Consider the following 23,961-nt stretch of genomic DNA (forward strand, 5'->3'; position numbering starts at 1 on the left):
GTCGTTGCCAGTGCTGCTGGACTGGCTCCTGTGCAGGTGGCACATAAAAAGCACCATTTGAGCATGGCTGTTGCCAGTATCGCCTGACTGGCTCTCGTGCCGGTGGCACGCAAAAAGAACCCACTGCACTCTCGGAGTGGTTGGGGTTAGGAAGGACATCCAGCTGTAGAAACCCTGCCAGATCAGATTGAAGTCTGGTGCAGCCATCTGGTTCGCCAGTCCTCAGTCAAATCGTCCAACCCATGCTAGCATGGAAAGCGGATGTTAAATGATGATGATGACATCAAGGATCTCTCTCTGTTTTGTGCCAGAAAACTGCAATGACAGAAAAAGGCTTCCATTTAGCGGAGCAGTATTTTCCCAGCATGCTTTTGTGCTTGCATGAAGTTGGAGTCAACTTTACTGAAATCTTTGAACTGAGAAGAAGCAAGACTGGCACCAGGTCCTGCATTCTGATGCTTTGTCCCCACAATTGGTTGATAACTGCTATTGGTTTGTTTACGGCCCCATAGCTTAAAAGTTTGGCATAAGTACCGGACTTTAAAAATAAGTCCTGGGGATCGATTTGTTTGGCTAAAACCCTTCAAGGTGGTGCCCCAGTATGGCCACAGTCCAATACACTGAAGCAAGTAAATGACAAACGATACGTATTTTAAATTTTTTATTTCTCTCTAAGAATACAAAGACTTGCTGAAAGTTTCTGTTTTTACATAACTTCATATTCTCTCGCTTATTGCTTCAGCATGGCAGATGTTGTCAGACAGTTTCCATAACTTGGTGCTCTACCGAATTGGCGAGGAGGAAAAAAAAATTGCCGACCAAGGTGAAAAATCCCCTCAATGTTATACGGTTTAACATCAATGCAATCTTCTGAAAGACGCTTTGCTTCCAAAAGTCTGTGAACTGCCTTAAAGAAAGACGAATAAAAAAAAAAAAAGGTATCAGGTGCAGAGCATGGCTGTGTGGTAAGAAGCTTGCTTCCCAACCACGTGGTTCAGAGTTCAGTTCCACCGTGAGTCGCACCTCGGGCAAATGTCTTCTACTACAGCCCATATATATATATAAGAATTTTTTGTGAAATAAGATAAAATAAAACCAAGGCTGTGTAGATATCAGAGCATTTATAGATAGAAGGTCTTACTGCTGCTTCTGGCGAAAAAGAAATTGCCGACCAAGGTGATAAATCCCCTCAATGTTATACGGTTTAACATCAATGCAATCTTCTGAAAGACGCTTTTCTTCCAAAAGTCTGTGAACTGCCTTAAAGAAAGACGAAAAAAAATAAGATAAGATATCAGGTGCAGGCACGGCTGTGTGGTAAGAAGGTTGCTTCCCAACCACATAGTTCTACTGTGTGGCATCTTGGGCAAATATCTTCTACTACAGCCCATATTTATATATACATACATATATATATATAAGAATTTTTTGTGTAATAAGATAAAAATCCCAAGGCTGTGTAGCTATTAGAGCATTTATAGATAGGTCTACAGCTGTTTCTAGAATATTTATTAATTATATCCCTTCATCAGAGACGGTGTGAGAGGATTAACTATGACTTAACTTTTCCTCTCACACCGTCTCTGATGAAGGGATATAATTAATAAATATTCTAGAAACAGCTGTAGACCTTCTATCTATAAATGCTCTAATAGCTACACAGCCCTGGTTTTTTTTTTATCTCATTACGCAAAAAATTCTTATATACACACACTGACATAGAACCAACGTTGAACCCTTTATTCACAATATTACCAAATATAATTATGATGATATTATATATTTTTCCTTATTTGGGATTTATTTAAGTTTTTTTTTTTTTCATTTGCAAAATTATTGAAGCCAGTTATAACAAAATAATTAGTTTTTTTTTTTTTTGTTAAGTCAAGACTGTTCTAGGGGTTTGTAGATATATACGAGTAGGTTATTGTCTGCGTATGTATGAGGGGGTGCTGAAAAGTTCCTGGCTTTAAGGGTCTCATGAAAGACCTGGTTGGAGGCTGAACTTACCGAGTTCTTTTACAGGTCTTAGAAAACCTGAAGGACCACTTCAACAAGTGTGTGAATCTGAGAGGGGAATATGTTGAATAAAATCATAATTAACTGATCCGTCTGTATTTTCTTTTATACAAAGCCAGGAACTTTTCAGTCCCTACTCCTATATATATAAGGGGTGCAGAAAAATTACTGGCATTAAGGGTATCGCAAAAGGTTTGGTTTGAGGCCCAAATTTCTGAGTTCTTTTCCAGGTTTAGAAAAACTGAAGGATTGCTGCAATAAGTGTGTGAATCTGAGAAGGAAATATGTGGAATAAAATCATAATTAACCCTTTAGAGTTCAGATTATTCTGTCAAATGTGATGTTTGTTTATTTAAAATGGTTTGAATTAATCCTGCATTATCTTGTAGTTTAGAGATTTCAGTGATGTGATTTTTTAGTTTTAGAATGACATTGTAGGGCTGAGGTGAGAGGCAAGATCTGGTCAGTTTCAATATAAAACAGGTTAAATATTTTGGCCGGATATGGCCGGTTTGAATGCTAAAGGGCTAACTGATCCTCCTGTATTTGCTTTCATTCAAAGCCAGGGACTATTTCACCATTCCTCATATATGTATGTGTTTGTGTGTGTGTGTCTGTGTTAGTGCATATGTGAACTTACTCTCACATAGTAGGTTTGCATATGAATTTAATACACATTTGAGTGTCTCATGGACAGCGAGGCTCACCAATGAAGAAGTTCTTAAGCAGATCAGGCCGAAAATGTCGCTAGAAGCTAAGATCACCAAGCGTAGATTGGCATATTTCGGTCATATTATGCAAAGAAAATCCCTGGAGAAGGACATCATGCTCGGAATGGTCAGTGGCAAGAGAGGAAGAGGCCGACCAAGAACCCGCTGGCTTGACACCATCAAGAGTGATACCAGAATGGACATAGCCAATCTGAAAGAAGCGGCCCAGGATAGAACTGACTGGAGGACACTGATCCAATGGGTAACCGAGAGTCGACTTCGACTGAGCGGATAGATATATATATATACGGAATGGTCAGTGGCAAGAGAGGAAGATGTCGACCAATGGAGAAGTTCTTAAGCAGATCAGGCCGAAAATGTCGCTAGAAGCTAGGATCACCAAGCATAGATTGGCATATTTCGGTCATATTATGCGAAGAAAATCCCTGGAGAAGGACATCATGCTCGGAATGGTCAGTGGCAAGAGAGGAAGAAGCCGACCAAGAACCCACTGGCTTGACACCATCAAGAGTGATACCAGAATGGACATAGCCAATCTGAAAGAAGCAGCCCAGGATAGAACTGACTGGAGGACACTGATCCAACGAGTAACCGAGAGTCAACTTCGACCGAGCGGATAGATAGATAGATAGATAGTGAGTGTCTCATTATTTTTTAAGCATGTGTATTCCAAACGTAGATACATAAGCACGTGTCTATGTGTGCATGTTTGTATTTAAATATTTACATATGCATGCATGTAAATATGCAAGGATTTATGTATGCATGCATGCATGCATGTAAAACTTTATATATGAATGTGGAGGCGCAATGGCCCAGTGGTTAGGGCAGCGGACTCGCAGTCATAGGATTGCGGTTTCGATTCCCGGACTGGGCGTTGTGAGTGTTTATTGAGCGAAAACACCTAAAAGCTCCACGAGGCTCCGGCAGGGGATGGTGGTGATCCCTGCCGTACTCTTTCACCACAACTTTCTCTCACTCTTACTTCCTTCCTGTTTCTGTTGTACATGTATTTCAAAGGGCCGGCCTTGTCACTCTCTGTGTCACACTGAATATCCCCGAGAACTACATTAAGGGTACACGTGTCTGTGGAGTGCTCAGCCACTTACACGTTAATTTCACGAGCAGGCTGTTCCGTTGATTCGGATCAACCGGAACCCTCGTCGTCGTAACCGACGGAGTGCTTCCATATATGAATATGTGTATGCATGTATGTATTTCAGACTTCGTATATGAATACGTGTATGCGTTTATATATGGATGCATGTGTGTAAGGCTTAATATATAAATGTGTGCATGTATGTATGTATTTATGTGTGTAAGGATGTATGCATGGATCAGGGGTGGAGTGAGCTGTTGGTCAATTGGGCACTGCCCAAGGACCCAGAGCTCTGAGGGGCCCACACTTTACAGTTATACCCAAGAGTCCTTAATACTCTCAGTCCACCTCTTGTATGGATGTATGTATGTATATATGCTTGTATGCATTCATTATGTGTGTATATAAGTATGTATATATATATATGTTAGTATGCATACTTACTTCTCCAGCAGAGGGCTGCACGTCATTTCCCCATATGAACAAAGATGTCAGGCTCTTGTTTACGTTTATCAACACCTCTATAATTGTTATAATTCCATTCACTCCAATGTTGTTGGATACTATAATCAAACTACAGAGAAGAAAATTATATAAACAGTCGTATGCACACACATGCACTCATCACCCCACCACCCATCACCCTCACCACCCATCACCTATCACCACCCACCACCCATCACCCCACCACCCATCACCCTCACCACCCATCTCACCTATCACCACCCCACCACCACCCATCATCAACCCCACCACCCACCCATCATAAACCACCCCCTCACCACCCATCACCTATCACCACACCAACCCACCCCACCAACCATCACCCTCACCACCCACACCCTCACCACCCATCACCACACACCATCCATCACCTATCACCACCTGCCACCCTCACCACCCATCACCCTCACCACCCATCACCCTCACCATCCATCACCCTCACCACCCATCACCCTCACCACCCATCACCCTCACCACCCACCACACTCACCACCCATCACCCTCATCACCAACCTCCCACCTTCACCAACCATCATCCCCTCACCAACCATCACCCTCAACCCACCCCTCACATAATAACCAATCACCACGCCCACCCACACCTCACCACCCATCACCCTCACCACCCATCACCCTCACCAACCATCACCCTCACCACCCACCACACTCACCTATCACCACCCGCCACCCTCACCACCCATCACCTTCACCATCCATCACCCTCACCACCCATCACCCTCACCACCCATCACCCTCACTCACCCACCACCATCACCACCCATCACCCTCATCACCACCACATCACCACCACCACACCCCGCCATTTCACCATCCATCACCCCATCAACCACCCATCACCCTCACCACCCATCACCTTCACACATCCACCACTCACCCCATCACCCCACCACCCTCACCCTCACCACCCATCACCACCCCCCCCACCACCCACCACCCTCCCCCCACCTCCCAGTCACCCTCCCTCCCCCTTGTGACCTGCATCCCCACAAACACTCACTCCATTCCACCACGCTCCACCCCCATCGCCCGCCACCCCCACACCGCCACTATATCACTCCATCCCACAACAACAAAAAGAAAGAAAGAAAGAACTTACGTCTTCAAAGACGTGTTTACTTTGAGCAGGTCTGCCAAATACACGGCCCCTGTGTTACCGATTCTGTTATACCCAATATTCAATAACTCTGTTGTGCCACTGACAGCCATAGCATCAGCAAGCATATTCATTCCATCCTCGCCTATCCTGTTACTGAAAAAAAGCACCAACAAAAACAACAAGAAATTAATAAAATAGAGAAAAAAAAAGAAAGAAAACATCTCTGTGTAATCATCATCAGTTTTTAAACATCCGCTTTCCATGCTAGCATGGGTTGGACAATTTGACTGAGGTCCGGCAAACCAGATGGCTGCATCAGACTCCAATCTGATCTGGCAGAGTTTCTACGGCTGCCTAACACCAACGACTCCAAGAGAGTAGTGGGTGGTTTTACATGCCACAGGCATGAGGGCCAGTCAGGCGGTACTGGCAACAGCCACGCTCAAATGGTGCTTTTTATGTGCTACCTGCACAGGAGCCAGTCCAGCAGCACTGGCAATGGCCTCGCTCGAATGTTTTTCACATGCCACCAGGACAAGTGCTAATAAGGCAACGCAGGTAAGAATCACGCTCGAATGGTGTTTTTAACATGCCATCGGCACGGAGGCAAGCTTTTTGCTCTGGCAACAATCACGCTCGTATGGTACTCTTAGCGCTCCACTAGCACAGATGCCAGTCATCGATTTTGATTTCGATCACTTTCCAATAACAACAAGAGCATTCGGAGAGCGCAAACTTCCGTGAAGGTGACACCAACATCCTCTCATCAATTAGGCAGAGATGATTTTTAAAATGAGAATATCTGAAATAAAATCGACTGCTCTCACAAAAGAGAATATTAAAAATGAACCCAACTACTCTCAAAAACTAAGTAAAAAAAACAGGAAAAATAATCCAGAACATGCTTTCAAGGGAGATAATAAGAGAAAGACTTGAAAGTGAACATAAGATTGTAATACTTCATGTAAAGTAAATATAACAAATAATCCAGAATCCTTGTCTGGTACCAGATCAATCCCAGAATCTAATCAGTTTGTGCCAGTCACGAGGCCAAACATCTCTGAAAGTTTCATCCAAATCCATCCAGCGGTTCTTGAGATATCTTGTCCATAGACAAACAAACAAACATGACTGAAAACAATACCTCCACCTTCGCTAAGGTGGAGGTAACAAAGAAGGTTTAGGTTTTTCAGAGTTACAGCCCCCTAAAAATCCCCTGTGTATTATACTCAAGGGTGGACTATACTCGAGGATTTACGGTACTTGGTGTCTCTGTATGTGACCAAATTTCAGACAACAGCATCTGAGAACAATGCCAGCACCAGAAGACCACTGAAGACCAAGTCTGCCAATGCAGGCTACAATAGTTTGGCCACACCTGCAGGACGAGCACCAGAAGACTACCACACCAAATATTGTGGTGGCAGTGACCTGTGCACTGGAGGGTCCAGTGCAGTGCACCAAAGAAGACATGCTTCTGGCTTGGCTTCATGGTCTTTCTCGATGGAGCTGGGGTCGTTCCAGGTCAGTGGTCCCAGAAGCTTCATCATGCATTGAGCCGACCAGGTCTACTGGTGCTCTCCATCATTGGTGTTCCTGCAGCAGCAGCAGCAGCCGGTCAAGAATTTGGACCTGGAGATCTCCATTTCCGGTGACTTTGAGGGCCACCTCCCAGCGGTGTCAGGCGTCAACGATGAGCCCTCGACTACAACAAGACGACCAAAGTTGTTGTTTTTTTCCCAAGGTCTGGGGTCTCCTGCCCCCTAAGCCCTAGACCATCACCTAATCACCCTTACCCGTCTTGTTGCTTAGCAACAACAAAAAAGGCAGCAGCAGCAGAAGAAGTAGTAGTAGTAGTAGTAGAAAAAGAAGGAGAAAAAGAAGAACAAGAAGAAATAGTAGTAGTAGTAGTAGAAGAAGAAGAAGAAGAAGAAGAAAGAAAAGAAGAAGAAGAAGAAGAAGAAGAAGAAAGAAAGAAAGAAAGAAAGAAAGAAAGAAAGAAAGAAAGAAAGAAAGAAAGAAAGAAGAAAAAGAAGAAGGAGGAGGAGGAGGAGGAGAAGAAGATGAAGGAAAAAAGACATGGACAAAACAAACTGAGGAAGACCTGAAGTCGCTCCAGCTCAACCTCCATTATGCTAAGGCCAGCAAATGATGATGATGATGACAATAATGATGAGGATGGGGATGATAGTGATGATGATGATGATGATAGTGATGAGGATGGGGATGATAGTGATGATGATGATGATATAGTGATGAGGATGATGATGATAGTGATGATGATGATGATGATGATGATGATAGTGATGAGGATGGGGATGATAGTGATGATGATGATGATGATAGTGATGAGGATGGGGATGATATGATGATGATGATGATGATAGTGATGAGGATGGGGATGATAGTGATGATGATGATGATGATAGTGATGAGGATGGGGATGATAGTGATGATGATGATGATGATAGTGATGAGGATGGGGATGATAGTGATGATGATGATGATGATAGTGATGAGGATGGGGATGATAGTGATGATGATGATGATGATAGTGATGAGGATGGGGATGATAGTGATGATGATGATGATGATAGTGATGAGGATGATTTAAAACAGATTACCAACTTAGATCCAAATGTGTAAGAATGGTATTATTTCTTAGACTTTCAGAAATTATCGTTGCACCGTAATCCTCCATGCCGAGTTGTTGCAGGTGTAACTCAATGAGAACTGGATTCATCTGGTTTGAGTAAAAAAAAGGGAGAAAGATTTATTTACTTTTTTTTTTATATCACTTACACCTTGCTAGCTAATAATCCTAAATCTATAGACACACACATTGAAGGTGCATGGCTCAGTAGTTAGAGCGTCGAGCTTACGATCGTGAGGTTGTGAGTTCGAATCCCGCATTAGCTTCCACACCTGAAATTTCTTTTCTAGTTCCAGTAGTGATTCTGCTACGAGGAGCTCCCAGGGGCAACCCATCTTGAATTCCTCTGTTATTGCCTGGAGGACTATGATGAATAAAAGGGGACTGAGGGCTGAACCTTGGTGGACCCCTACTTCTACCCGGAATTCTTCACTATACACGTTGCCAATCCTAACCTTACTAATGGCCTCTCTGTATAGGGCCTGTACAGCCCTTATGCATATATATGTATGTGTGAAATTGTAGTTAAGACACCTGTGCTGGTGACACATAAAAAGCACCGTCCGAACGTGGCAGATGCCAGCGCCGCCTGACTGGCGTCCGTGTCGGTGACACGTATAAGCACCAACTGATCATGGCCGTTTACCATCCCGCTCTGGCCCCTGTGCCGGTGGCACGTAAAAAGCACCCACTACACTCACGGAGTGGTTGGCATTAGGAAGGGTATCCAGCTGTAGAAACACTGCGAAATCAGACTGGAGTCTGTTGCAGCCTCCATGGCTTACCAGACCCTGGTCGAACCGTCTGACCAATGCTAGCGTGGAAAAGGGACGTTAAATGATGATGATGTGTGTGTATATACTAATAGAGAGCATATTGACCTACCTTTAGGAGATGACTTATATGCCCTGAAATAATTTCTTCTTCCATATTTTTCAACAAAGGTCTGTTCAGATTAATGCGAAGTAATGTACAGTTTGAGAAACAAAGCACTGTAGCCATTGCTATCATACTGTCAATATTCTGTGCAAGACAAAAGGACAAATTAATTAATTCTTTTATTAAAGCAAAGGACAAATTAATGAGAAGAAATTATAAGAAATTTATAATTTATAAGAATATGTTATTTATAATTTATGAATAATCTTTCCTACTCTAGGCACAAGGCCTGAAATTTTGGGGGAGTGGGGAGGCAGTCGATTAGATCGACCCCAGTACACAACTGGTACTTAATTTATCGACTCTGAACGGATGAAAGGCAATGTCAATCTCAGCGGAATTTGAACTCTGAACGTAAAGATAGATGAAATACCACTAAGCATTTTGCCCAGCGTGCTAACGTTTCTGCCAGCTGATTGCAGAAAGCTCGTTAAATACAAACTGGTTTAGAACAAAACAACAGAAAATATATCAAAGTCTGCAAGGTCTCAACTCAATCTGGAAAGGGTGGTACCTTCCAATTTGATTAAAAAAAAAAAAACCTGTCCATGTGTCTACATCTGCTAAAAATTTCAGATCTCAAATTAAGTAGTGTGTTGGAATTGCTGGATCTAAGCCATATGTTAATGGATCTAAGAAATGCAACTTATGCACAGCAGAAAAATCTCATATTCTTCTTAGATCCTGCTTAATTCAGAATCTTAAATTTGCTTTCAATCCTTTTGGGATCAATGAAATGACTACCAATTGAGTGCTGGTGTTGATGTAATTGGCTTATCCCCTCTCCCACTAAAATTATTGGTTTTATGCCGAAATTTGAAATCGTTAAAGATGGTAAACCTGGCAGAATTGTTAGCAGATTGGACAAAATACTCAATGGCATTTCTTCTGGCTCTTTACATTCTAAGTTCAAATGCCACCAAAGTCAACTTTATCTTTCATCATTTCAGGGTTCATAAAATAATGTAATTGATTGTCCCTCTCTCGTCAAAATTGCTAACGAGTTCAAATGCTGCTGCAGTTGACTTTGCCCTTCATCCTTTCAGGCTTGATAAAATAAGTATCAGTTATGTACTGAGGTCAATCTAATTGACTATCCCCACCTCCCATCAAAATTGCTGCCTTTGAGCCAAAATTTAGAAAGAATTACTTACCATGTCGGTATGGCCAACATTCAATTCCTTTAAGCCAATATTGAACTGAAGAGCCCGAGCAAACATCAACACGCCGTTTCTTCCAATCTTGTTACCATTCATGTTTAGAGACTCTAAAGTACTATTTGTCTGAAAGCAAATAGAAAATAATACATAAATAATTCTATTTTGAAGTAAAGACTATTTGCCAACATAACATGGCAGTCCTGGTTTAGGATGAATATTGCTGTAATTTAGCCCCAGGAGACATCGCCTCCAGCTGGCAATATGACATGATCTGTGTCCTTATATTTTTGAACAAAGGAATCTAGCACCCCCACTCAGCTCAAAACAATATCTGTGTATCGCAATTTTGGGGTTATTTCCCTTCATCAGCACAGAATAATTGTTTGCTTAGAGGTGGCACTGCCAAATTCCCATTCGAAATATATAGTTTTCAAAGTGACAACTAGTTACTAATCTATAAATTAGAACTGAGTGGAGGACCAAACCTTAGTCCCAATTAATGTTACTAACACTAGCTGAATGATAACTAAGTTATTTTACTAAATTCTTTGTTATATTTAAAGTAATTGAAAGAAACACAGAGCATCTCAACAGAAATATGGTAACAAAAGGGTTAAAGTTACCATGATATTTTTAACCCTTTCGTTACCAACCTGGCTGAAACCCCCTCTGGCTCTGAGTACAAATGTCTTGTTTTCATAAGTTTTGAATTAAAATCTTCCACCAAACCTTAATCACAATTTATGTTCCTGACACTAGCTTAATGATAACTAAGTTATTCTACTAAATTCTTTGCTATATTTCAAATTAATTGAAAGAAACACAGAGCATCTCAAAATAAATACAGTAATGAAAGGGTTAATGTCTATCTGTCCATGAAGCTCGAAGAAACAGCAAAGCTCCATGTAAAAAAAATTTTTTCTCTGTGTTAGCAGATATAGAAACATGGTATCATCTGCATGATTAAGACAGCGAGATAAAGCGAGATGTGACATGCGCATTGTGTTTTATTCTTCTCTTCCGTTTTATAAATCCAGCGTGCATTATGTGCTCATACTTTTCTTTCTAGTTCCTACTAGTAACTGTTTACACGTCACAACCGTCTCACGGACCTGTGGCTGTGACGAGTGCTTTCCACTCTGATGTTGATGAAAAAATAAATAAACAGAAGCATATAGAAACAATGGAATTCTTTGGAACAGGGCTTCTCAACCCTTCTTTTATCCATGGATCCCTTGGATTTCTACTTTAGTCTGGTGGACCCCTATAACCTTTCAATTTTTAAAAACTAGTTTTATAGAAATTTCTAATAAAATTCTTATTTTGCTTTTCATGCATTAACTTGTGGAAAATGTTAGAGAAAGGAACCTGTTTCTTGCAACACATCTAAAGTAGAAGTTTTTCAGGGGCCCTTAAAATACTATTATAGATCCCCAATTTACTATTTTGTTTTGTAGATCCCCAAAAATCTTATATGGGCCCTCAGTGTGTGTGTGTGGGGGGGGGGCATATGAACCCTGGTTGATAACCACTGCTTTAGAATAAGGAATGAGGAGGATTTACTTACCTGCAAAGCGGCAGCAATTAATTCTCCACCTTTTGGACCGATATCGTTACACATAAGGTTCAAACATATCAAGGAAGAACTAGACTGGAAGAAATTTTGTAAAGAAATTAGGGAAAAATAAACATTACAAACAAATTGACGAGTGGTTAAGAAGTCTACTTTGCAATCAAGTAGTTTTAGGTATTATTGGACACTCATGAAGGAAGGGAAGAAGGAGGGTTTTACGTTTCGAGCGGAGCTCTTCGTCAGAAACATAGGAAAAGGAAAGATCCAGAGAAGGGAAGACGGAGGGTAAAACATCGCCAATGGTACACACGTGGTCACATTTTATATATATATGATTTTATATATATATATATATATATATATATCATGTTGAACCATATATTTCTACACAATTTTTTCCGCTCTCCATTTTTTAAAAAACTCTCTCCTTTTTTACCTTCTCAATCCTTTCTGACAAAGAGCATAGGTTCAAAACATCAAAGATTTTTCCAGTCATCCCGAGCATGAAACTAATACACCTGCTTATTGTTCCCTCACCTGTCTTCATCTTTTGTTTCTGTACGTACGTACATACATACACACACACACACACACATACATACATACATATAAAATGGGCTTCTTTCAATTTCTGTCTACCAAATCCACTCACAAGGCTTTGGTTGGCCTGAGACTATGGTATATGACACTTACACAAGGTGCCACATGGTGAAACTGAACCCAGAATCATGTGGACGGGAAGCAAGCTTCTTACCACACAGCCACATCTGCACCTGTATACTTTAGAACGACATTGTAGGTTAAGCGTGAGAGGCCATATTTAGCCTTTTTGACCTTAAAACAGACAGATATATTTTGGCTGGATATGGCCAGATATGGTTGGATGTAGCCACATATGGCTGGATATGGCCAGTTTTAATACTAAAGGGTTAAATATGGTTGAAGGAAAGTACAGAGTCAAAATAACACATTTGCAAGTTGAATCAAGGAATAAAAAAGAAAGGAAGAAACAACGAATCACCTTAATGAGTTGAGCCACGCTATGTGATCCTTCATCAGTGATATTATTGTAGCTTAAATTCACACTGACAAATAGATATTGATCCTTGAGAATTTTGTACATAACCAACATGTCTTTGTCTCCAAGGTGTTCCCCAGAGAATGTTGTCACATTTCCAGCAACATTTAAGCACCTGAAAGACATAAGACAATGGTTTGGTTCACATTTTGGTAATACCGGTTTAAAGTTTTCTTATTTCTTATTTTTTTACTGCCCACAAGGGGCTAAACACAGAGGGGACAAACAAGGACAGACAAACAGATTAAGTCGATTATATCGACCCAAGCCCAGTGTGTAACTGGTACTTATTTAATCGACCCCGAAAGGATGAAAGGCAAAGTCAATCTCGGCGGAATTTGAACTCAGAACGTAGTAGCAGACGAAATACCTATTTCTTTACTACCTACAAGGGGCTAAACACAGAGAGGACAAACAAGGATTAAGTCGATTATATCGACCCCAGTGTGTAACTGGTACTTATTTAATCGACCCCGAAAGGATGAAAGGCAAAGTCAATCTAGGCGGAATTTGAACTCAGAATGTAGCGGCAGACGAAATACCTATTTCTTTACTATCCACAAGGGGCTAAACACAGAGAGGACAAACAAGGACAGACAAATGGATGAAGTTGATTACATCGACTCCAGTGTGTAACTGGTACTTATTTAATTGACCCTGAAAGGATGAAAGGTAAAGTCAACCTCAGCGGAATTTGAACTCAGAATGTAGCAGCAGACAAAATACCGCTAAGCATTTCGCCTGGCGTGCTAACGTTTCTGCCAGCTCGCCGCCTTCTATATTTTCAATATTGGTTTCAAGTTTTGGCACAAGGCCAGCAATTTTGGGGGAAGCGGGTTAAGTTGTACAGATTGACTTAAGTGTTGATCTTGAAAGGATGAAAGGCTAAGTTCACCTTGGTGGAATGTGAACTCAGAATGGGAAGACAGACGAAATACTGCTAAGTATTTTGCCTGGCATACTAACACTTTGGTAATATTGTTATCAAATTAAATTCCACCGAGGCCGGCTTTGCCTTTCATACTTTCAGGGTTGATAAATTAAGTACCAGTTGTATACTGGGGTCGATCTAATCGACTGGCTCCTCCCCCCCTCTCCCAAAATTTTAGGCCTTGTGAAAAGAATATTGTTATCAAATTTCGGCACAATGCCAGCTATTTCAGGAAATGAGTAAGTCAACCACATTGACCCCCAATGTTTGACTGGTACTATTATCGATCCCAGAAGGATGAAAGGCGTAGTCGACCTTGGCAGAATTTAAACTCAGAACATAAAGACCGATGAAATGCCGCTAAGCATTTTGCTTGGCGTGCTAACCATTCTGCCAGCTCAGCACTTTACATTTTGGTAATATAGGTTTCAAATTTTAGCACAAGGCCAGTAATTTTCAGGGGTGGTGGTGAGGGAGTAAATCAATTACATCGACCCCAGTGTTCAACTGGTATTTATTTCATTGACCTCGGCGAGGTTTGAACTCAGAGTGTAAAGATGGACAGAATGCCACAGAACATTTTGCCAGACATGCTAATGATTTTACCACTTTGGTAATATTAATTACCACTTTGGTAATATTAATTAGATTGCATTGACCCTGAAAAGGATGAAAAGCAAAATTTGACCTCGGCGAGATTTGAACTCAGAATATAAAGATGGACAGAATGCCACAGAACATTTTGCCAGACCTGCTAATGATTCTGCCACTTTGGTAATATTAATTACCACTTTGGTAATATTAATTAGATTGCATTGACCCTGGAAAGGATGAAAAGCAAAATTTGACCTCGGCGAGATTTGAACTCAGAATATAAAGATGGACAGAATGCCCCTGAACATTTTGCCAGACCTGCTAATGATTCTGCCACTTTGGTAATATTAATTACCACTTTGGTAATATTAATTAGATTTAAGATGCATAAGATTAGTTTCTAGATTGATTTGTTCAATGCAGTTAACGGATTATCATGTTGATATGGTCAATAGGATTAAGTTTGCGATATAGTGAAAGGATTAAGCTAAACAGCTGTTATCATCCTCATTGTTATTGTTTTAATGTCCGTTTTTCCAAGCTTACATGGATCAGACAGGAAATATTTTGGCAAAGATTTTTCTATGGGTGGGTGCTCTTCCTGTTGCCAACCCGAACCGGTTCCCAACCAAAGTAATATCTCTTCTAATTGTTTGGATACAAAGAGTTTAATGGAAATAAATGGTACCGTTTTTGTTTGGTACGAACAGTGATTTTTGCCAACGGTTAGCATGCATGGAGAGACCTGGAGACACAAATGCTCGTACATGGAAGGAGGTGGAGGAGAAGGGTGAGGATGAAGAAGAAGAAGAAGAAGGAGAAGGAGAAGGAGGAGAAGAATGAAGGGGAGAAGAAAGAGAAGACGAATGAGGGGAAGAAGAAGATGGATGGGGGGAAGAAGGGGAGAAGGAGAAAAAGGATGAGGATGAGAATGAAGGGGAAGAAGAAGGATGAAGAAGAGGAGAGAAGGATGAGGATGAGAATGAAGAGGAGAAGGAGAAAAAGGATGAGGATGAGAATGAAGAGGAGAAGGAGAAGAGGACGAAGGAGAGAAGGAGTAGGAGGGAGGAGAAGAAGGATGAAGAAGAGGAGAGAAGGATGAGGATGAAGGGAAGGAGGAGGAGGTGGAGGAGAAGAAGGATGAAGAAGAGGAGGAGAAGGATGAGGATGAAGAGAAGGAGGAGGAGGTGGAGGAGAAGAAGGATGAAGAAGAGGAGGAGGAGGAGGATGAAGAGGAGAAGGGGAGAAAGAGAAGAAGAAAAAGGATGGGGATGAAGAGGAGAAGGATGAAGAAGAGGAGGAGGAGAAGAAGAAGGATGAAGAGGAGGGGTAGGAGGAGGAAGAGGAGAAGAAAAAGAAGAAGAAGAAGAAGAAGAAGAAAGAGATGAAGGAGAATGTGAAGAAGAAGGATGAGGATGAGAATGAGGAGAAGAAGAAGGAAGAAAAGGAGGCGAAGGAGAAGGGGGTGGAGAAGACGACAGTGAAGAAGAAAAAAGAAGATAGGGATTAGGAAGAAAGAAGATGAAAGAGAGGAGGGGCCTGGAGGAAGAGGAGGAAAGAAGGAAAATTATTATTATTATTATTATTATTATTATCATCAATATTATCATTATTATTATCCTTATTATAATAATAATAGTTATTATTATATTATTATTATCATTATTATCATTATTATTATTATTATTATCATTATTATTATCATTATTATTATTATCATTATTATTATCATTATTATTATTATTATTATCATTATTATTATCATTATTATTATTATTATTATCATTATCATTATTATTATCATCATCATCATCATCATCATCATCATCATCATTATTATTATTATTATTATTACTATTATTATTATTATTATTATTATTATTATTATTATTATTATTATTAGTAGTAGTAGTAGTAGTAGTAGTAGTAGTAGTAGTAGTAGTAGTAGCACTTACTGATTTGACTGGTGCTTTATTGCTTGAACTATCAACGGGTGAGGTTCTTTTTCAAAACACTCCCGATATGCTTTCCGACATTTTTCCAAAAGATGGTCACTTTCGTCCATGGTGAAGCTTGTTTCTCTTCTAACTACTTCTTAATCATATTTTTTAAATGAAAAAATATAATATATATATATATATATATATAAAAAAAGAAACAAGAAATGAAGAATAAAGCTAAAATAAAACATTGCCATCACGAGGAAGAAATGGTTAATCATCATCATCATCATCATCATCGTTTAACGTCCGCTTTCCATGCTAGCATGGGTTGGATGGTTCAACTGGGGTCTGGCAAGCCCGAAGGCTGCACCAGGCCAGTCAGATCTGGCAGTGTTTCTACAGCTGGATGCCCTTTCTAACGCCAACCACTCCGAGAGTGTAGTGGGTGATTTTATGTGCCACCGACACAGGTACCAGACAAGGCTGGCAGACGGCCACGCTCGGATGGTGTTTTTTATGTGCCACCGACACAGGTGCCAGATGAGGCTGGCAGACAGCCACGCACGGATGGTGTTTTCTTATGTGTCACCGACACAGGTGCCAGACGAGGCTGGTGAACGGCCACGCTCGGATGGTGTTTGTTACGTGCCCTCAGCACGGAGGCCAGTCGATGCGGTACTGGCTATGGTCACGTTCAGATGGTTTTCTTATGTGCCACCGGCACTGGTACCACAAGGATACAAATTCCATTGATGTTCATCTATTTTGATTTGGTTTGATTTGATTTGATTTGATTTTCACTTGCCTCAACAGGTCTTCACAAGTGTCACAAGAAGGAAGGTATGCACAGGTGGACTGACTATGTCCCAGGTAGGGGCCACGGGTTATGGCTTGTTTAGTAATTCACATGATTCTGTCAAAGGTAATGCTTATATTTATTCACATGGTTTTCAATTAATCATGGATTATCTCATAGCTGTGAGATTTCAATGGGATTACTCTTACTCTCTTTACGCTTTTACATTTCAATCGGTTTTAGGGTTAGGGTTAGGGGGGAAGGGTATCTTTTTTTCTTCACAAATGTAAATAAACCCAATCTGTTTCTTAAATGAGGGACATATTCATACGGCACAGAATGTTTTTTTACCTCAATAGACGTCATTGATCGGTTGAAATTGCAGAATTTGAAGAAAAAAAACAACAAATATCTTACAAACTGTAGAATTTTCTCAATAAAGCCAAGAGAAAAAGATGTTTTATGTAACACATTCTACCAGTATACGAAGTTTAAAAGTGTTTAGTTACGTGGAAATGTAAATAAACCCAATCTGTTTCTTAAATGAGGGACATATTCATACGGCACAATGTTTTTTTTTACCTCAATAGACGTCATTGATCGGTTGAAATTGCAGAAATTGAAGAAAAAAACAACAACAAATATCTTACAAACTGTAGAATTTTCTCAATAGAGCCAAGAGAAAAAGATGTTTTATGTAACACATTCTACCAGTATACGAAGTTTAAAAGTGTTTAGTTACGTGGAAATTATATTAAAAAACTGCCATTCAAACTGAAAAGATCCGGCAATTGGGTAAAATAACCCTGTGGACAAGCGAGTGACGCCTGATGTTAAGATTTAGACAATCACCTGTTGTGAACACAAATGTCCAAACTTGCTTCTGTAACTTGGTTACGAGAAACGAAGTGAATTAATTGAAAACTTTACAAGTTCTTTGGTAATTTAAATTGTTGATAATGAATGATTACATAATATAGAAATTGAGATTTGTTTGTTCGTTGATTGAAACATCGCTAAAAATACGTACTGACTTCCAAGCTATGCAATCAAATTAATTACATTGCAGTCTTCTCATTTGCCCGAAATGTATTGGATCTTTTCGGTTTGAACGGCAGTTTTTAACATAATTTCTAGGTAACCAACTCTAACTAACCCTAACCCTAAAAGAGATTGAGATGCAATAGATCGATACTAGGGTCATAATTATGGGTGACAATTTCATATGACACCACTAGAAAAAACTGACGTTCAAACCGAAAAGATCCAAAGTATTTGCTACAACCATTAACTTATGGTAGTTAATATTTTGATCTTAGAGTGTTAGGGTTTATTGGTTTCACAAATACCGCTGGCATCAACTTTTAGGTCCTTCAAAAGAAATAAGGGATCTTTTCCTTTTGAACGGCAGATGTCAACACAATTTCTAGTTAACTGAACACTTTTAAACTTCGTATACTGGTAGAATGTGTTTATAAAACATCATTTTCTCTTGGTTTTATTGAGAAAATTCTATAGTTTGTAAGATATTTCGTCTGAAAATCCGAGCATTTCGGCAATTTTAACCAATCGATTACCTCCATTCAACTAAAATCATTTGCTGTGTCTAAAACTGAGACATCCTGTAACTAACTCTAAACCTCCTCCCTAACCCTAACCCTAATTTTTTTTTCTTAATCGTTAAATTAATTTAATTCCATTGCTTTAGTTTTTTTACATGCATAACAATTAAATTAATTTAACAATTAAGAAAAACAAATTTAAGGTTAGGGGGGAGGTTTAGGGTTAGTTACAGGATGTTGTCTCAGTTTTAGAGGCAGCAAATGATTTTAGCTCAAAAGAGAGCATAGGATTGGTTAAAATTCGAAAAATTAAACTACGTTAAACAAACAAATTACAATTTTCTCAAGAAAGCCAAGAGAAAAAAAATGTTTTATTTTGACACATTCTACCAGTATACAAAGTTTTAAAGTGTTTAGTTAACTAGAAATTGTCTGCCGTTCAAAAGGAAAAGATCCGAAATAAGAAACAAGCAAGTGTACAGTTTGGTGCCCCACCTAATTTTGTGTTCTCATTACTTTTCGGGAAATGATTATATTTTAAAATGAAATTGTACATCGATATGCTTTCGTGGGTGTGGATAACGGTTATGTCGATAATATTAGGATCTCAACCCCACCTTCAGGACTGTCTTTAATTTGCATAATTTTAAATGACATTTTATAGAAATTCATTTTCAAAGCTGCTAGTTATGGAATTTACTTTTACTTTTATTTTTACTTGTTTCAGTCATTTGACTGCGGCCATGCTGGAGCACCGCCTTTAGTCGAGCAAATCAACCCCGGGACTTATTCTTTGTAAGCCCAATACTTATTCTATCGGTCTCTTTTTGCCGAACCGCTAAGTGACGGGGACGTAAACACACCAGCATCGGTTGTCAAGCAATGCTTAGGGGGACAAACACAGACACACAAACACACACACATACATATATATATATATATATACATGTATACGACAGGCTTCTTTCAGTTTCCGTCTACCAAATCCACTCACAAGGCATTGGTCGGCCCGGGGCTATAGCAGAAGGCACTTGCCCAAGATGCCGCGCAGTGGGACTGAACCCGGAACCATGTGGTTGGTTAATATTTCAAATATATAGATCCGAAAAAGTACTTCAAAAATGCTAAAATCGCGGAAATTGATGGTGACAGAGTCAGTGGAAAGGAGAAAATGATCTGAAATTCTCGACCCTATGAAAATGTTTGAAAAAGAAAATTTTTTTGGCAAAGTTTCGTTTGTCGTAGCACACGTTTCCGTCGATTCCGTAAAAACTTTTATTTTTTTACATATGGCTTTGCGGGAATATTTGAAGTAATGAGAGCGAAAGAGACTAAGAGGAAGCGATTTTATGACGAGGGAATTTCTTTTGAAGTCCCCGTGTGTGTGTTTGATGGGGTGTGGGAGACAGACAGTATGTTGTGTAAGTGAAGTGCTTCTGTTAGTGTGTGCGAAGAGACAGAGAGAGTAATGTGTGAAAGAGAGAGATAACTGAAATTTTTTACTCGGTGTATGTGTATATGTATGTGTGTGTGTGTATGTATCTATGTATGTGTGTGTGTATGTATGTGTGTGTGTGTGTAAGTATGTGTGTGTGTATGTATGTATGGCCGATTCAGTGTATATGTATGTCTGCATGTATGTGTGTGTGTGTATGTATCTATGTATGTGTGTGTGTGTATGTATGTGTGTGTGTATGTATGTGTGTATGTATGTATGTATGTATGGCCGATTCAGTGTTTACATTTTTTACGGAAATCGACAATCGACGGAGGAAATCGACGGAAACGTGTGCTACGACAAACGAAACATCGCCTTTTTTTTTTTTAAATGCCCATTTTAATAAGTTATGGAAAAACAAAGTCAAATGGGTTGGTGGGGCACTAAACTGTAGTTATGCCTAAATATCAAACCTACTCACCACCGAGCTTTTTCGCGGCTATTTGAGCGGCATTCAGCTTTATGCCCGACATTCGCAAAATATTTCTGAAAATTCCTAAAAAATAAAAAGTTATGCCGTACTTAAAACAGAATTCCTCCCTCATATGACTTGCTAGAAACAACTCAAACTATCTTAATAATAAAGAAAGAAAAAGAATAAAAAACGAAGGACATGTAGATCAACAACCTCTGTTATAAATAAAGACAGAACGATTATTCCTGATATACCATTAATTATAGGTTTGTATGGTGAGGGCGCGTGGCTTAGTGGTTAGGGCATTCGGCTCATGATCGTAAGGTTGTGAGTTCGATTCCCGGCGACGCGTTGTGTCCTTGAGCAAGACACTTTATTTCACGTTGCTCCAGTCCACTCAGCTGGCAAAAATGAGTTGTACTTGTATTTCAAAGGGTCAGCCTTGTCACTCTCTGTGTCACGCTGATTATCCCCGAGAACTATGGTAAGGGTACACGTGTCTGTGGAATGCTCAGCCATTTGCACGTTAATTTCACGAGCAAGCTGTTCCGTTGATCGTATCAGCTGGGACCCTCGTCGTCGTAACCGGCGGAGTCTAAGAAAGGTTTGTGTGATCAGGGCTCATTTAGGGCTGCGATTGCACTGTAAACCTGCCAAAATTGGATCAGTGCCTAGTAATAAAAATATCTAGTCAGTACCCCCCAACAAAGTGGAATACTTTTTGCATTCTTTTTTTTACCTTAACAGAAAATAGCCGTCTTCCTTTTAACTAAAAGGACAGGTGCCAAAATCGATATTCTGTTATCTCTTAATCATTTCGCCAACAGATTTTTCTCGTCATAAATATAAAAGAGAAAGGAAAGAACACGAAAAAAATCAAAAATCAAAGTCAACCCCTTTTGATTAGCTTTAAGACTTATGTATAAGAGTGGTGCCTATATCCTGAGACAGAATTTATAATCTAAATCCTGCTGTTTATACACGTTTGTTTCAGTGAATGAATAATACATAGGCATGCATATGTATATCTCATTCAATGACGCACATCACAGAACGAGCCATAATCTCCCGCCGAGCCCATTAGTAAGAACGAACAGGTTTGCTGTCTCGCTTCATGACATTTCACTTCGTCTTCACCTGTGACATGTTAAGGAAAGCATGAAAAATCACGATATCGCAGCTAGAGTCTTATAAAAAATTTAAAAAGAAATGGGGACCATTGATCACCACAATAATAATAATAATAATGTACCTTTCCACCACAGGTACAAGGTCTGAAATTATGAAGAGAGGTTGTTAAGGTGATTATATCGACTCCAGTGCCCGACTGGTGCTTATTTTATCGACACCAAAAAGGACGAAAGGCAAAGTCGACCTCGGCCGGAATTCGAACTCAGAACATAAAAACGTACGAAATGCCGCTAAGCATTTTGCCCGGCGTGCTAACGATTCTGCCAGTTCCCCGCCTCGGTGGAACGAAAAATAAGGGGTTCTAATTTTGGTTTCTATTTCAAGGCACAAGGCCAGTAATAATAAAAACAAACATACAAATAATTATATATTTTCTATGAGGTGCTCTCTATATACTGACCTCCTGGAAGGCACTTAAATTATTAAGGTTTTAAAGTTTGCGATAGGGTTTACTCAAAAGTAGTTGATAAAAGGAATCGAAATACAAAAACAAAATACCTCAGGGAGTTTATTTTCTTTTTACCCTCCTCTTTTTAATAAAAGGCATTTAAGTAGCTAAGGTAGCAACCAGTACTTTGTTGACGGTTTTAGTTGCTAATGGTAACAGAAACAGGTTACCTGCCCTTAGTAAGAAGCTCTGAATTAAAATTGATTACGATTTAATTGATTGCTCCATTTCTGAAATTCGTGGGCCCTGTTCCTGTGTCGAGAAGCATATCGGGGTTTGGCTTCAGAAATGTTGGTGGACGGTTGAAAAAGAACAGAAAATAACAGACAAATAACTCTGTGCTATTTAATCATGCTTGTTTACATTCTATAGAACATCGACTCGGCCCCCTACGACTCGTCGAGTTCCTCCTGCCATCAACCTTTCTGTGTCTCGTCATCATCATCATCTTCATCATGGTCAATCCCTGGATATCCTACCTCGGGTCCTAGGACACATGGCACCGATTATCAGGTTTCCATGGCATATAAATGACCAAGATCACAACACTCCCCCTAAACGTGAAGCCATTGCGCCGCGAGCTTAACTCATTTACAGGCGAGTGAACCGAAGCAACGCGAAACGAAGCGTTTTATTCAATAATACAACACGCCGCCCGGTCCGGAAATCGAAGCCACGAACGAGCGATCGTGAATACCAAACTTTAACCACCAGTCCATGTGCCTCGGCTTTTATTTATTATTTATGCGCCCTTTTCAAGCCTAGTCAGGCTCATGGACTCGGTTTCCCGGTTTCTGTGGCGTATGTGTTTCCCCCAGCTGGACGGGACGCCAGTCCATCGCAGCGTTACTCAAGAAACAGGAAGAGAGAGTGAGAGAGAAAGTTGTGGCGAAAGGGTACAACAGGGGTAACCTGTTGTGGAGCTTTTAGGCATTTTCGCTCAATAAACACATACAACGCCCGGTCTGGGAATCGAAACCGCGATCCTCTGACCGCGAGTTCGCTGCCCTAACCACTGGGCCACCACTTTTTTTTTTTAATTTTAAAATGATCTAAATTAGAACATTCCATCAAAATTTCCTGTTAATTTATGTTCCAAACACCAGCTTAACCCTTTTGTTACCATATTTCTGTTGAGATGCTCTGTGTTTCTTTCAATTAATTTGGAATATAACAAAGAATTCAGTAAAATAACTTAGTTACCATTAAGCTAGTGTTAGGAACATAAATTGTGACTAAGGTTTGGTGGAGGATTTTAATGCAGAATTTTTGAAAATAAGACATTTGTACTACAGAACCAGTGGTGCTTTCAGCCAGGTTGGTATAAAAGGGTTAAAAATATCATGGTGACTTTAACCCTTTTGTTACCATATTTCTGTTGAGATGCTCTGTGTTTCTTTCAATTAATTTGAAATATAACAAAGAATTCAGTAAAATAACTTAGTTATCATTCAGCTAGTGTCAGGAACATAAATTGTGACTAAGGTTTGGAGGAAGATTTTAATGCAGAATTTTTGAAAATAAGACATTTATACTACAGAGCTGGAGGCGGTTTCAGGCAGGTTAGTATCAAAAGGGTTAAGAATGACAGAAGATATTAGAAACTGTCATTTCTTCATTATGTCTTCATACACCACATGTTGGAGAGAGGACTCCACTGCCCCGAGCTACTTGACAATGGTTCATTTTGACCAATTGGGATATTGAGAT

General features: G+C 39.9%; 1 protein-coding gene across 2 annotated transcripts; it reads right to left on the reverse strand.

The window, feature by feature from the left end:
• Window positions 1–646: 646 nt before the first annotated feature.
• On the reverse strand, window positions 647–22,402 carry LOC115222360 (leucine-rich repeat-containing protein 34-like). 2 transcript variants are annotated; one of them, XM_029792555.2, is made up of 11 exons: window positions 22,302–22,402; window positions 20,619–20,693; window positions 16,354–16,489; window positions 12,817–12,988; window positions 11,790–11,873; window positions 10,217–10,345; window positions 9,009–9,146; window positions 8,095–8,213; window positions 5,471–5,623; window positions 4,294–4,423; window positions 934–1,260 (listed from the first exon to the last, which is right to left on the reverse strand). In XM_029792555.2, the coding sequence occupies exons 2-11, from the start codon at window positions 20,668–20,670 to the stop codon at window positions 1,138–1,140; spliced, it is 1,236 nt and encodes a 411-aa protein (XP_029648415.1). In that variant the 5' UTR covers window positions 20,671–20,693; window positions 22,302–22,402; the 3' UTR covers window positions 934–1,137. The 2 variants fall into 2 exon arrangements, with proteins under 2 accessions (XP_036367240.1, XP_029648415.1); XM_036511347.1 differs by lacking the exons at window positions 934–1,260; window positions 20,619–20,693 and adding an exon at window positions 647–907 and having other exon boundaries at window positions 16,354–16,492; window positions 22,302–22,400.
• Window positions 22,403–23,961: the final 1,559 nt, after the last annotated feature.

The sequence above is a fragment of the Octopus sinensis genome, linkage group LG19 (assembly GCF_006345805.1).
Source record: "Octopus sinensis linkage group LG19, ASM634580v1, whole genome shotgun sequence".
NCBI lineage: Eukaryota > Metazoa > Mollusca > Cephalopoda > Octopoda > Octopodidae > Octopus > Octopus sinensis.

Coding starts and splice junctions, on each gene's coding strand:
- LOC115222360 (XM_029792555.2), bottom strand. CDS start 20,670: ATGTCGGGCATAAAGCTGAATGCCGCTCAAATAGCCGCGAAAAAGCTC. Junction 16,490..20,618: donor AGCCGCGAAAAAGCTCGGTG/GTGAGTAGGTTT, acceptor ATGATTAAGAAG/TAGTTAGAAGAGAAACAAGC. Junction 11,874..12,816: donor GCGTGGCTCAACTCATTAAG/GTGATTCGTTGT, acceptor AATTTCTTCCAG/TCTAGTTCTTCCTTGATATG.